The sequence below is a fragment of the Kryptolebias marmoratus genome, linkage group LG10, assembly GCF_001649575.2.
Source record: "Kryptolebias marmoratus isolate JLee-2015 linkage group LG10, ASM164957v2, whole genome shotgun sequence".
Lineage (NCBI taxonomy): Eukaryota > Metazoa > Chordata > Actinopteri > Cyprinodontiformes > Rivulidae > Kryptolebias > Kryptolebias marmoratus.
Window position 1 is genome coordinate 16,071,340 of NC_051439.1, and position 14,385 is coordinate 16,085,724.

The following is a 14,385-nucleotide window of genomic DNA, read 5'->3' on the forward strand; positions in this document are numbered from 1 at the left end:
AATGTAACTCTAGAATACAACAGCATGGCTTTATCATCATCTTCTTCAAACCATCCAAGGCCTCTGATAAAACATTTTTAACAGGTGAAGACAGGCTAGAAGCACTGATATCTGGTCTTTACCGAAGGTCCAGGAGGCCCCTGGGGGCCGATGCTGTCCTGTGTGCAAGTACAGGAGTGGGGAAGGGATGGACATTTGGCCTCATCTCTCTGAAGAAAAAAAAAAATAAAGATGATAAACTGAAATAAACGTACATGCAAAGTTCAGGATCTTTTTGTGCATACTGATGATGAAGAATTTGTTCTGACCTTGTAATGCACAAAGAAAAAAAAAGTACAAAAAAAAAAACTTAATATTTTTTTCCGTATTTGTCCTGGAAAATTATGCCTTATACTTTGCTGATGTTAGCTTCAAAAATCCCAAGGGAACTATGTCTAAAATATGATTGCAGCAAGATAGAGTGGGGTTTTCTGTAGCTGCAGACCTCAACCACATTTCCGAATGAGAGTCATTAACATAATGAGCTATGTAACACTGCAATCATTGATGTGATGTATTAATATCTGAAGCAAATTACAGATGAATTGCTTGTAATTGGCTACATTTCCAGGCATCCTGTATTTATCATACAGAATTTGATTGAATGCTATTTACTGTCTGCTTTGTGATTTAAAAGAAGACTTGTATTCATGCTGAAAATGGTCAGATTAGCAAAATTACAGCAGACACGGGGTTCTTTTCAGTTCTTTTGAGATCTTTTTTTCTTCAAATTATTGTCTAGTTTTCACTTAATGACCACATACTAGCTCATGAACATAAGGCTGCAGTCTAATCATATCTACCTAAAATAAAAACTAAATACATGTTTCAGTAAAAATATGAGTAAAAAATGTGGTATGCATGTGGTTTAAACATCCCAGTGCTGCACCTTTTCTGAATGTGAGGCGACACTTACTGTGGCTGGCAGCTCGCAGCATTTGTCCCGGCTGATCCAGCTCAAGCTGCAGACAATATCGAACATCTGGAGCTGGAACTACACAACAGAAGATGAGAAAATGTTGAAGGGTGCTACAAGTGGCGTCCCATTTATGATGAAAATGTGCAGAGTCGAAAACAGACAACAATAGGAGCTTTCAGGTCTTTCATTCCTCCAGGAGACTTAATTGTCAGGATTTTTTAGATGTTTATTTCTATAATTCTCTACAAGCATTTTCAACAGCTTTGACTTTTCTGGTCCTTACTGGTGCAGATGTCTTCTTTGAACCTGCAGACTTGACCATCTTGCCAAGCACTTCGTAGCCCTCCACCGTGATGTTGTTGGCCTCCTTGATGGGCTTCTCTGCCACCTCTTGGCAGTCCACGAAGAGTTTGACTTTCTCAGGAGAGACAGTAATGTGTATCTGGAGGAGGGAGAAGATGGAGAAAGGGGTGCTGCTTTTAACAAAACATTCTCGTCTTTGTAAAAAGTTCACCTCTGCCAATTTTTTTGCAGCACAATTGTCTGGCAAACGGTATCAAGGACATTAGAAATTCTGAAAAGATGTGCTTTGCATTCATTTATACTTAAAAGAGTCATTCTTGCCCTTTAAAACAGAAAGAGAATTCTTTTTAAAAGGGCTTCCATGAGGCTGTATACTTCCAAAAGCTTAGAAGTGTTAAGCTTTTGCAAAACCTTTTAAGCACAGACTTTAAAATTACTCTCAAGTGATTACTGATTTGGCAAGAGATCACTATTTTATGTTTCTACAGATGCTGAAGCATAAAAAAATGAAATATGCAACAGTTGTCTTTCCAAGGTAGTTGGCGATTATATAACGACCGAATGAAAAAGTGCCAAATTTTTAAGTTTCCTGTGAAAAGAACCCCATTCCACATCTTGAAACAATATCTTCTGTGGCTTCCCATCAAAAGTCCTACACTTTCCATACTTTCCCTTTGCAGTTGCAAATTTTCCTCAGCTCAACAGTCAAACAAGCTTTTCTTTATGTCAGGAAAAAGCAAGCTTTCATTTTTTTTCTACAAAGCTACACCAACCACAGACTAGGCCATAGTGCCTGGCAACCATTCACAAAATTACAGTCTACTTCCTTGGCAACAGAACAAACTATCTGGTGGACCACAAAACGAAAAGGGTGCCATTTATCAGAGGGTCCTGGCAAAGATGTCAAATAAGATGATGCTCTTGAGGGCTTACCGAAACAACTTTGGATGATCCACTGGGGTGGCAAATTATGAGCATGTATATATTACCTCACTGACCAGTAAGTAAACCCAATAAAAACACTTAAGTCAGTGGAAAATAAAGCTTTGGGAAAACTAGCTTTTAGCAACCACTGTTCCTGCCTGGATGGTTTGTGTCGGAGTTGGTCCAAAGTGGTGACAAAGGACAACTTTTATTAAGTATATTCGTGCACTCTTCAAGGTTAATTCCATCTCAACTTCAATGCATTTGAAATTGTCGCATGATTTGATTTTATTGAGGGAAGATTTCATTGTTCTTGGCTCCACTTTGACTCGTCTTTCATTTCTTAAAGTCCTAAATCTTGAAAGACTTGCAGCCCAAATTCGGTGGATTTCACCAATGATTAAGTTTCAGGCTTTTCTACCACAAAAATATAAAAGATTTACTTTGTTGTTGTTGGGATGAAAAGCAAATGAATGATCAGAACAGAATCAGAGTCAAATTAGCGTTAATCCAAATGGTGCTGAGATAAATTCTGAAAACTCAAACTCATTTTTCTCCCTAAAAGGGAAGCTCATGTTTTTTAATATGACACATGCAAACAGACAAGGTATGCAAACAGACAAGATAATTGGATCTTTTATTTTTTAGTAGGAAAAATAAATATATAGTTTCCTGTATTCATGTTATAAATTTTAGGTTTACTAAGAGGACTTGGCTAAGCTAGGAAAAGGTGATTTATTCAAGTATTGATGAAAGCTGCAAAGATAAAGAAAAGGAGCATGAGTGATCCTGTGACCTCACTGCAAGATGACAGCACTAACCACTGCACCGTCACGCCACCTCTTTTTTATTATATGATGATAAATTTATATCAAACTAATTTGTTCCTATTAGTTCCCCGTGTTGTCTTTGCTTTTTTGTTGACTTATTGCAAGTTGTTGCAGCTAAATATAAATGGAACTTACAAGGTCAAGCTTTCTGTAAATGTACTGAATCTCTGAACACAAGATTAGTCATCGCAAGAAAACTTCCCTTTACTTTGGCTTACAGGAACTTACACCATTTTTTTGTGGGAGAGGTTTCCCATTGGGTCAGTGAGTAGGCAGCAGCAGACACCTCAGAGGTTTCCAACATGTCATGAGAGGCAGTAAACCACACGTTTTCTAGCCTTGGTCACTCTTTAACAACTAGCTCGAAGAGTACATGTACTCTCTGACCTAACAATGTATGATATTTAAACAGATATTTATGTTAGAAGCTTTGACTTAAGATACTGGACCTGGAAAATTGAATTATTTCTTTAGCAGAAACTGTTTTGGACAGGGCTCATCCCTATCGCTGAGATCTCAGCACAGACACAACAACTCACACTCACTGAGGTCGCTCTGAAAGAGCCACAAAGTTTCCGAAAACCACTGACAACATGTAAACTCACATAATCACCGCAGGCAGCAGCGGCACTTACTGAACAGACCAACAAATAAGCAGCTGGATCGACCGCTGCGGACTCGCCAGCTCAACTAGCGCACCACAAACTAGCCACCCGGAGCACATTCAGACTACAGTCTCCACTACAGCCACAGGCTGAGAGAACAAAAACACACAAACACACAAAGATCAGGCTGCTGTCCAACTAGACCAGCATAAACAAAATGATGTCATTTACATCAAAAACTGAGCCAACCTTTTTCAAAGCCCCTTTCATTCATGAAGTTACCCCAAAATTAGTTGTGTAGACGTTGAGTGGTCAAACTGGCAAGTCACTCTGATCTGTGGGCCAAGACAGCTCTCTGTGCTCTGTCATGTCAGTAAGTGGATGAACTTTGATGTTGCTGATTAAACAAGGGGTTATTCATTTTTGATAACCTTGGCATTAGAAAGAAAGATGGAAGCCATCCTCCTTGGCGTCCAACCTTAAATGCAATTTTAAGAAAAATGGTGATTTTAAGTCAAGACATTCAAGCCTGCATGAAGACATTACTGTACTCTATTGTTCTACTGTCCACACCCCTCTGTGCTGATGCATAACGAGAAGTTTATACTCCCTTGCCTTTTTGCATTGTACATGAAGACATTTGATGTCTCAGTTTACATTTCGTGGGAAACCAAATTGCTGCAGTTTATGAGCTGGGCAAAAGGGTCCAATAGGAGTTTAACTGACAAAGAAAAACAGAAGTCTTTATAAAATAATACAAGTTAGACACAAGCCTTTGGCAGATGGCTTGAAAAGTAGATGATGTTCTTTAATCTCTTTTTTATAAAAATTTAAGTAGTGTTGCTTAAATGCTACTATTAAGTTGGTCACTCCACTCCAAAAACTTATGAGTTTTTAAAAGATTTTGCGTAAGCTGTTTGTGCTCAAAGTAGGTTTTGAGGATGAGTCTGAACTATTACAACACCAGATTTAAGCTCAACATCTGTCAGAATGACTGAGTTATAGCTATTTTTGTGTTAGCTAAGATAAATTGGCTGTGGAACAATCTCAAATAAGGTTGGCTTCAAAAGCTAATAGGTTGTAGATGTGCATCGACTAATTATTTCGAGATCTCATTAAAATCCATCCAGTGGTTCATGAGATATGTTGCTAACAGAAAAATTGAAAAACATACAGGCAATTACATGATGCAAATATCTAGATTCAACATTTACATTTATAAGAAGGAATGATTTCCATCTTTTTGACCATAAAGATGTTTAAATTTATAACTTTTACCTTTCAGCACTAGAAAAAAACAAATTTGAAGACATAACCTTAGAATTTGCTACATCCTGTTTGAAATAAACAGGAATTTTGGGGAAAATTGTGGTTGTAACAGTCTCCAGTCTTCAACCAAACAATCACACCACCAAGGGATTTCTGAATTTTTCTCCCACCACTCTTTAAACTTATTTATGGCCTTCAAAGTTCATTTATCACATTAAATGCCAGGACCAAATAAAACAAAGCTTAACTGTCAAATCATTAAAAAAAAGGCGCCAAAAATCTCTTCGACAGCAGACTGACACTAAGATTGAAAGCAGAAACCCTTTGGATGTAACATGATACAGCTTCATAGCATGGGGTGCTTCTCAGAGCTTCGCTTTAAAAGACAATTCAGGCGGATTAAATGAGACGGAAGAGACACACAGAGACATATAAAAGGATGTGAAAGGAGGTAGAATGTAAACAGTATATAAAACCCCCCAATTGTCCACATAAAGTGAACCTTTAAAAATATCACGCAGATAATGGTCTCTTCAGGAGTCATGCAGTTTGTTTACCTTGTGGAAGCTCCCATGGAAAACTCGCTTTGCTTGTGCTTCATTAAAGACTGCTTTCTGAATCTCTCCTCGGGTGTCCTTGTTGTAGAAGGTGACTGTTTGGCTGGAAGCTGAAAAGAGAAAAGCCTTTGATGAATCCCTGACAGGGTCGAAAGATGCACGCAAAGTTCAGGGCTACAAGGAACATATGGCTGTAGAGAAAGGGGAGGCTTGCAGGCTTTAGGACTAGTTACATAAAGTTTTTCCCCAACCTTTCACTCTGTGTGGTAGCACAGTCTTTAAAGAAATATTTATTTAGAGATTTATACAACAGAATAAAGTCAAAGCAAATCCAAACTCAGGCTGACAGCAGTGGATTAAAGCCTGTCATGTTTCTTTTTTAAATCCACTAACAACAAAACTGACAAATGATCAATAGCTTGGGTTTTTGTAAATTAAGGCCTAGCATTCATTGAAGGAATGCATATTGCCCGCCACCTTCCATGCCAGAGTTTCAGACATCATTTTTTGCTGAGAAATGTCATGACTTTTGAGGGCAGCCAATTAATAAAAGAAGAAAAAAATCAGCAGGTTAAGATACTGGTTGATAGTGGTTGACTTGAGTCCACTTTACCAGCTTCCCTTTGAGGTGATGGTGGAAACTTACGGTTCATAGTGACCCCAACCTCAGGGTTGTTGTTTTTGTCAGCAATCTGCCAGAGATCAAACGGTTCAGATGGTGTATCAGGCAGGAGGCGGAAGAGCAGGATGATGGTGTAAGATGGGGGAAGACCATCTGGATGGATCTCCCTGTTAACAATAAAAACATACAGTCAAAACCAAGATCTCATCACAGTATTAGCTGGAACATTTTATTACAAAACCATTATTAGATCAAACCTTGCTGCAAAAGACACAGAATTCAGTTTGTCACACAGGCTGCAAACAATTCCTACTCGGATTTGCCTAAATTGCACCCATGTGGAAAGACTTTTCTATCTCCTCTGGATTGCAGTTGTTCAAAGTGTTTTCATTTGCGTGCATTCAATCAGTGGCTATACCCACACATGCTAAATTTGCATAATTTCCAACATATTAAACATATTAACAAAATATCCCAAAGCGGTTCAGATTTGTCAGCAGCTCTAATTGCACGACATCATTTAAATGTGACCCCCAAAGCTGTGGTATGTGGTATGACGATATGAAGAGTATGCACAATGCAAAAAATACACTCTCTCAGTTTTTCCCCACAAATATAGTTTGGCCTCAGTTCTTACTTGGTGGGCTGGTTCAGGAAGGAATCCTTATGCAGCCTGTAGGCAATGAAGCTGTTAAAGGAACCAGGCTCCATGGACACGCCATTCATGCCAGCAAATGTCCGGTCTGTAATGTTGAAAGCATCCAGCATTCTGAAACCTAAAAGGAATAAACAAGAGTCAAACCCAGACAATGAAAGACACGAAAGTCTTTGAGCGATGTCAATAAAATGAAGTTATGTGCTTACCAGGTGTGGTGAATCCATTCATGTAGATTAAAGGACAAGCTGTAAGAAGTTTAGAGGAGGTGGAAAAACAGATTAGGGTTTCAATAATGTGATTTATGTCTGTTTAATCTGGAGAAGTAAGCTTCCTCCAATAAACCAGTGTCTAAATGATAAAATCCAACATCTGTCTTACTGGATGTGGCCGTTTCACAGATGAAAGTGATCAGGTTGTCCTGGATTTTGTCAAAAGCGTCGTAGTCGTCGACGACAAACACGTGTCTCTCACTGGGCTTGCTGCCAATTACTGTCAGCTCTCTCATGTCGACATCAGCCACTCCGACCACAAACACGCTATAGCCTGTAGGCAAAAAACATATAATAAACTAAATAAACAAAGGCTAGTGTTAAGCTAAAAAAAACACAGGCCTCATTAGATTATTAAAAGGATTTCTTAAACAATCAGCCACAAGCTTCAGCTCTGGTGTAGAAGAGAAATTTTCATTGATATACTGAACTATATACACAAAGGCAAATAAGGGTCTAATCAGTAATTCCACACATACCGGAGTGCTGCAGCTTTTCTGCACTCTTCTTGACATCATCTTGGGACCGTCCATCTGTGACAACAACCAGCACTTTGGGGACATTTCTCCTCATGCCGCTGTCTGACGTGAACACCTTCTCGTAGACGTGTTTCAGAGCAACACCTGGATGAAAGATGAAGTAAAGACCGAGAACCAACAAATCAGCAAAAAACATCTTCTTGAAATACTTTGCTAAGATGCCAAGTTTACTAAGGGGATTACCAGTCTTGGTGTTGCCTCCTCTGTAGCGGACTGATTTCACAGCTGATAGGACGATGCCCTTGTCGTGATAAGTGTTCAGTTTGAACTCAGTCTTGGCGTCATCGCTGTACTGCACGAAAGCAACCTGTTCAGAAAATGGGAGAATATTAAGAGAAGAATTATAGTTAATTATAACATACACTGAAAAAAGTCTATAGGTAAATAAACGTTATTACTGTCACAAAGGAATGTAATGACCTGCATGCCACTTGGGCTGATGACATCAAATGCTGAAGTCATGCTTGTAACAAACTGGATGACTTTGTTGAAGCTATCATCTCCGATACTCCAGGAGCCGTCAATAAGGAAGACCAGGTCTGCCTTGGCACCTTTACAAACTGTTGTACAAATAGCAGTGTTAATGACTGATCTCACCCGGACAATTAAAAATTATAACTTTATCTAAAAATAAATAAAAAAATAAAAAATGAGTTCTCCTCACCATCTAAAGCAGGTGGGACTGAAGCTGGAGGAGGAGGAGGGGGAGGCTCAGTTGGCATGGCGGTAGGTTTGATCACTGCAATAACAAACAAAATCACATTCAGGAAGTACAAAAATACATTTTACACTTGAGAAATACATACTCGCTTCAGAAATCTTAGGAATTATCAGCTTTTACCAATAAATCTAATTGGCTGAAAGGTCTCATACATTAATAATGAACGTTTCTTACATGTTCTCTCCTTGACGCTGACTCCAGGCCCCTCCATGCTTGGGGTTTGGGTGTACACGGTGGCGTTGTAAAGAGTGTCAGGACTCAAGCCATCAAAGCAGTAACTACTCTCTGAGCCTCTCACTGTGACTTCCTGAGCTCCTCTCTTGGAAACTACAAACAAATGAATAAGACAAAATAACATCAGGACTACGCAGATCCATGAAAGCAAAATTAAGCACTAAACTGTGAAAATAAATAAAGCTCTTACTGTCAAAAGGATTGACTTTGAGTCTGTAGGAGGTGGCTGCTCTGTGAGGGGCCCATCGGAGGCAGAAAGAGTCAAAGCCAACATTGTAGGTGGCCAAGTCTGTCACATTTAGGTACACTAAAAGAATCAAACAAGAGCACTGTTAGGGCATCTTTGTCCTGCTTCCAACATGTGCAGGCTATAGCAAGATTATCAACTTACATGTGGTTCCTTGACCAACCAGAGGTGCGCTGACGCCTGTATTGTACTGGGCCAGCACCTTCACGTCATAGGTCGTTCCAGGGTTCAGGTTATTCAGTTGGTGCGAGGTCACGTCTCCAACAAACATCTCCATAGAGACATCAGAACCTGAAAAGGCCCATCAAAACAATAGAACATTCAGTGAAGAGCTTAGAATATTTAAAGAAATTAAGAAGGTAAATAAAAGCTTGTTCATACCTGTAGGCTGGTAAATAAGCTTGTATCCATCAACCCTGGAGGGAGCGGGATCCCAGGCCACCCTGAAACGGGTGTACCACTCATCAGAAACACGCAAGTTTCTGGGACCGAGCATTCCCACTGCAGGAAACAAGTCAGGACAGTCAACACAGGCAAAGTTTCACAAAGATGCTTTGAATTCCAGCTGAGTCTATAGTTTAAAGTTCCGTGACAATTGAAATATGTGTGAAATATTGCAATGTGATAAATGAGATGAATTCAATTGCATAAAAAAAAGTGGTCTCAAGCAGGGAGTTGTGTAATCATTTTGTTTAAAAAAGCAAAATTAGACAACAAACTGTTCAGCAGAGCCAACTCTGAATTTGCTTCAGCAAAACAGACACTGTTAATAAATCTCTGGTGAAGGTTGCTGGTGCTTTTGGCATTCTTGAAAGGTCAAGCAAAAATTTTTAGTAATTTGAGTCATGGCCATCCGATGCTTCAACAGGAAAAAAACGACTTGAAGATGTTTTAGCTCTCACCCAAAAGGTTACAATAATTCTAATGAAAAAACCTTTTAGTTTAGCCCTCAAAGAAACATGAAAGGTGCTTAAAACTAAAAAGTTCAATTGCCTTTTTAGGGTCAAAGATTTCACTTTTGCTACAATGTTCTGTACATTGGTCCATGCAATATTCAGATTTTTCTTGTATGTGACAGGATACATGTGTGCTGCAGTCATTATTAGTTGTACTTGAAAAATTCTCTGCATTAGGTGAAAGAGACACTTGTGTTTGCATGAATTAAGAGGTCATACCTGTGCGTCCATCTCCATCCAGCTCTCCTCCTGGCCCATCAGCATAGATTGCACTCACTTTGATATTATAAGGTGTGTCTGGATCCAGGTTCTGCAGGATCACGTTGTTTCTGTTTCCTGGAACTGTTGTCTACAAGACATATGACAGTGTGCCGTTACAAGTTGGGTTGTTCATGTCATTCAGGGCTAGAGAATGACTCTTAGCTCGATACCTGCAACTTTAAAAAGAGAAAATTTAAAGGTAAAGCATGCTCACGTATTCCTCGATAGGGTCTCCTGTCTTCGGGGCATAGGTGATGCGGTATTGCATGACAGGACCTAAAGCATGTTCCCAGCTTACAGAGAGAGTGGTGGTAGTAGGGTCATAAACACGCATGTTCCTCGGACCACCACGAGGCACTGTGAACAAAAAGATGTTTTATTTATATAATATGATACCACACTTTGTCTCATTCGAATGTTGTCTTTATACACTCCAGCTCAGAAACTTACGGGTCTTCCCAGCATCACTAATGGGGGGTCCTTCCCCATCACTGTATAGGGCAACAACGCCAACATTGTAATCAGTGTCTGGGAGTAGCTGAGTTAGCAAAGCAGTGGTGGTGGTGCCTGGTACCAAAATCTGAGAAGGGACAACAAACATATCAGCATTTTCTTTAAGGCCAAAATGTGCAAATAAACACCTGCACATACAAAGCCCAATAGCAGAAATAACTTTTTTTTTAACTCATAGTACACATATTGCATAAATATGATGCAAAAGGTTTTTTGTGTTCTTGCTTTTCTTCTAAAATTGCTCAGATTGTACCACCCTGTAACTCAACAACTTGTTGCTGTGTGAAAAGGAAAGCCAAATATTCCTTTGATGTTAAAGGGTGTGGTGGAATAATGAGGACCTGGTATGTTTTTAACTCAGTTTGACAGGTACAGACAATGATCCAAAGGCTCTGTTTGAGTTCATTAGCAGGACAAAGCAAAGTTTGAGTTCTTGGAGGCCTCTGGCCCCAGTGATAACCTCTATGAGGGAGGAACTGACCTTTACTTAGAGGATCTTTATGGTTCGGATTAAAAAGAGTCTTTGTGTGAGAAAGACCCATATGTGAGTGCAAGACTAAGTTTCATGTCTAAATCACTTGCAGATACAACAATGGTGTCTTGATTCATTTTTATCTCTTCCAGTTGTATCACTGACTTTCATCTCTGCTGGTGAAAATCTTCTGGAGTGTCTGGGAGCATCAAAATATAAACAATATAGCTGACACCAGTGAAGCTGATAATTCATGCTCTAAATCTTCAGCTGGTGTCAAATTTGATGGAGTTGACTAAATAAATACCACTTTGCCACTGACACAAACCACTGGCTCTGGCAGTGACCTGAACATGAGGTAACTGAATATGGAAAAAGGTGACATTCAGTTTTCTACCAAACCACTGGGATAAACTTCGCTTTTTAAAAATGCATTTGAAAGGCCAGAAAACGGTGCAACCTTTCTCTCCAAAGCCAATGGATGTTCGGTTTTTATGGATTCTTTACACATGGAGATGTGGGCGCTCTGGTGGCATCCGGCACATGTTGTGCAGAAGTTGCAATTAAAGAACTTTTTCTTTAATGAACATGTTTTAGTTTAACCCTTTGGCAGTAAAAATGCAGAAAAGAATTTGGTTAGCCGTAATTACAAACATGCATGCTGAAAAAGTCCATTTGATGAGCAGAATAATTGAATTTAACAAACATATGGTGTGATAAAATAATAATGTTTCTGCTGAGGCCATATGAGCTCACACTTTCAGCTCCTCAAATATTGAATGGTTGTGTGTATAACATATAATTAAAGTGTATTTTTGTTGTTGCACACCCAGACTTTGCTTCTTCCCTTCCAGATAATGGAAACTCACCGACTCAGAGGGCCTGGTACCAGTCAGAGGAGCGTAGACCACCCGGTACTGTTGGACTGGGCCTGTGGCTGGCTCCCAGCGAACATTCAGAGTGTTGATAGTGGGATTGAAGACCTGAATGTTTTTGGCGGGGCTTCGTGCCACTGCCAAAAATAAATGGTAAGAAGGTGGTTTGGATTAGAGACAGAAGTAGAAATGGAAAAGGTGATGGTGTTTTAAACTTTCTCTTGTGTCATTTTTCTTTTGTCTCATCTCATAATCAAGGTCTATCCAGAATAACACAATGTTCAAGAATTTCAATAAAACGGAAACAATTATCCCAAGCACCCATCAGAGGCATGTTTAAGACACTATTAAATGCTATCAATGGGACACTTCCTGTCATTGCCCTGAAGGTTAATGAAAAGCGCAGCTCTGTGTGAAGCTTGCCTTCCATATAACCAAAGCAGATGTTTTGGGTCTCTGTGTTGCACCACATAATAACCTCATAAATCCAGACAAAAACACAGTGGTTAGAACAGACGGAAGAAGCTTCTGCAGTTTTAATTTTCACAGACAAAAGCTTGTTGCTTAGGAAGCAGCTTTGAATTGTGAGACACAGTAAATTGTCTCTGAATTACAATGTCAAACAGTGAACATTGGTTCATCCCAAAATTAGACAAAACTAAGATAAATTGTAGAAATGTCCCCACACAGACAAGTTCACAAACTAGCACTTAAATGCTTTGTGGCTGTATGAGTTGATCATTTGTAGATGCTGTGTAAGAGTTTGCCTAATATGTCTGAGAAAAAAAAGCCACAAAACATGAGTGGCCTATGCTTGAGGAGCTAAAATGAGGGCGAAAGTGGCACACATGGAGCATGACCCAAGCCAAGTGAGCTGAGCCATAAAATATATAATACCTCCTTTCATTTCTAACCTCCCTTGTTAGTGTTTTTTTCCCAAAAGAAAAGCCAGATACTCCACATGTCCCTTCCCACATTCTCCGGTCTTTCCTTCAGCCTGACCACTGCCCTTTCTTCCATGCTATAAATTATTATTATTACGGTAAAGACAGAGGAGACCCCTTTAAAACGCTGCCAGGCTTGAGGAATTCCTTCCTATGCAATCACCCACAAAATGCTGACTCATTCCCAGCATAGTTTGGTGGTTTAATTGTTGAACCAACTGGAAAAATCTGTGTTCTTAGTCAAACTCAGCTGAACACTATCATTTTGAGTTACTTTATAATGTTACATTGTGCATGGAAAATAAATTTAATGAGTGTTTATCCACTTCCTGAAAAAGTAATTGCTTTTGATTAGATTGGTTTAGCTAACAAGACTTGGATGAAAAAAGGAGTTACTGAACATTTATGAAGAGCGAGCCAGCAGCTCAGGCCAGTGAGTTCACTCTGGACAGACATGAATGGATCCCTGACTCAAGAAAACAGTCCCACTGGCAATATGAAGTATGCAGCTCACATAAATCCATGGGCTTTTCTAAACCCTGAATGATGTCTTTAAAGAAGCTCACTATTTCTTCCTAATGCTCCTGCATGAATCCCCATTGTAACTTATGATCAGTGCCATGCATTTCTTACATGTTTTTCCATTTTCAGACATGCGTTTTCCCTCTCCGGAGGAATAAACTGGAACCACAGATACAGTGTAAACTGTGTCAGACTGCAGGTTCTTCAGCACTGTGTTGTAGGTGCCTCCTGATACCTGGACCTACACAGAGGAACAGCACAGCAGGGTTGGTCAGAAGGAGAGACTTTACAGTACATATTATGCTTAATAACATTATTGCCTGCTGACCATTTCTTCTTCTCCTCCAGCTGCAGGGACATAGAAGATCCTGTACTGACGCACGCTACCTTCAGCTGGCTCCCACTGGACATTCAAGGTGCTGGTGGTGGGATCTGTTACCCTTAGGTTTCTAACACCACCCAAAGGCTCTGTCATTTAAAAACGAGTAGGATGCATTTACTACTAACAAATATGCTTATATATCTATAGGCTTTCATTTATGAGTTATTTATTTAGAGTCCCAAATATATACATGACTTACTGGTCTTTCCGAGCCCATTTAGGTCTCTGCTGACTCCGTTGGCATAAACTGCAGTCACGCTGATTGAGTACTGGGTGTCAGGGGTCAGCTTGGGAAGCAGGACAGAGGTCTTTTTTCCTCCAATCTGGGTCTAGTTGAGGAAGAGCAAATGTGAATCAAATCTGCTGTCCAATGACTGTGAACCCTTGGTAATCTTATCAAGCGGAAATGTGATTGATTAGTTTGCAATAAGGACATGTAGAAAAGGATACCAAAGTCACTGGTTTTAAGAAGTGAAATGTTAACTGAGCAGGGTTTCTTTTTTTAGAATTTTTTTTTTTTTTTTTGCTGTAACTTTGGAAAGAACCCTTTGAAAACGAATCTTGCATTAAGGAAAATATATTTGATATACGTCTGGATGGGCTAAAAGAAAATTATCCATGGACTTGTGAAACCAATAGGTTCATGGAAAGAATTCTACCTGAGAACTATGAGGCTGTCATTTCCGAGGGGGAATGCTTTGAGTGTTTTTGAACCTGATTGGTG

At 39.6% G+C, this 14,385-nt stretch overlaps 1 protein-coding gene across 6 annotated transcripts in view; it reads right to left on the minus strand.

Annotated features, from left to right (window-relative positions):
* col12a1a (collagen, type XII, alpha 1a) overlaps positions 1–14,385 on the minus strand; it is a 50,803-nt gene that overhangs the window by 7,619 nt on the left and 28,799 nt on the right. For all 6 annotated transcript variants that reach the window (XM_017414211.3, XM_017414220.3, XM_017414203.3 and 3 more), the window contains 23 exons: positions 13,861–13,990; positions 13,608–13,747; positions 13,391–13,520; positions 11,808–11,950; positions 10,404–10,533; positions 10,168–10,310; positions 9,912–10,041; positions 9,118–9,237; positions 8,881–9,027; positions 8,680–8,796; positions 8,430–8,582; positions 8,199–8,273; positions 7,955–8,094; positions 7,718–7,841; positions 7,475–7,618; positions 7,105–7,269; positions 6,933–6,971; positions 6,706–6,844; positions 6,093–6,235; positions 5,447–5,556; positions 1,242–1,400; positions 956–1,033; positions 123–209 (listed from right to left, as the gene is read on the minus strand). In XM_017414211.3, the coding sequence (XP_017269700.1) occupies positions 123–209; positions 956–1,033; positions 1,242–1,400; positions 5,447–5,556; positions 6,093–6,235; positions 6,706–6,844; positions 6,933–6,971; positions 7,105–7,269; positions 7,475–7,618; positions 7,718–7,841; positions 7,955–8,094; positions 8,199–8,273; positions 8,430–8,582; positions 8,680–8,796; positions 8,881–9,027; positions 9,118–9,237; positions 9,912–10,041; positions 10,168–10,310; positions 10,404–10,533; positions 11,808–11,950; positions 13,391–13,520; positions 13,608–13,747; positions 13,861–13,990 (2,886 nt within the window). The remainder of the gene's footprint in view (positions 1–122; positions 210–955; positions 1,034–1,241; positions 1,401–5,446; positions 5,557–6,092; positions 6,236–6,705; positions 6,845–6,932; positions 6,972–7,104; positions 7,270–7,474; positions 7,619–7,717; positions 7,842–7,954; positions 8,095–8,198; positions 8,274–8,429; positions 8,583–8,679; positions 8,797–8,880; positions 9,028–9,117; positions 9,238–9,911; positions 10,042–10,167; positions 10,311–10,403; positions 10,534–11,807; positions 11,951–13,390; positions 13,521–13,607; positions 13,748–13,860; positions 13,991–14,385) is intronic.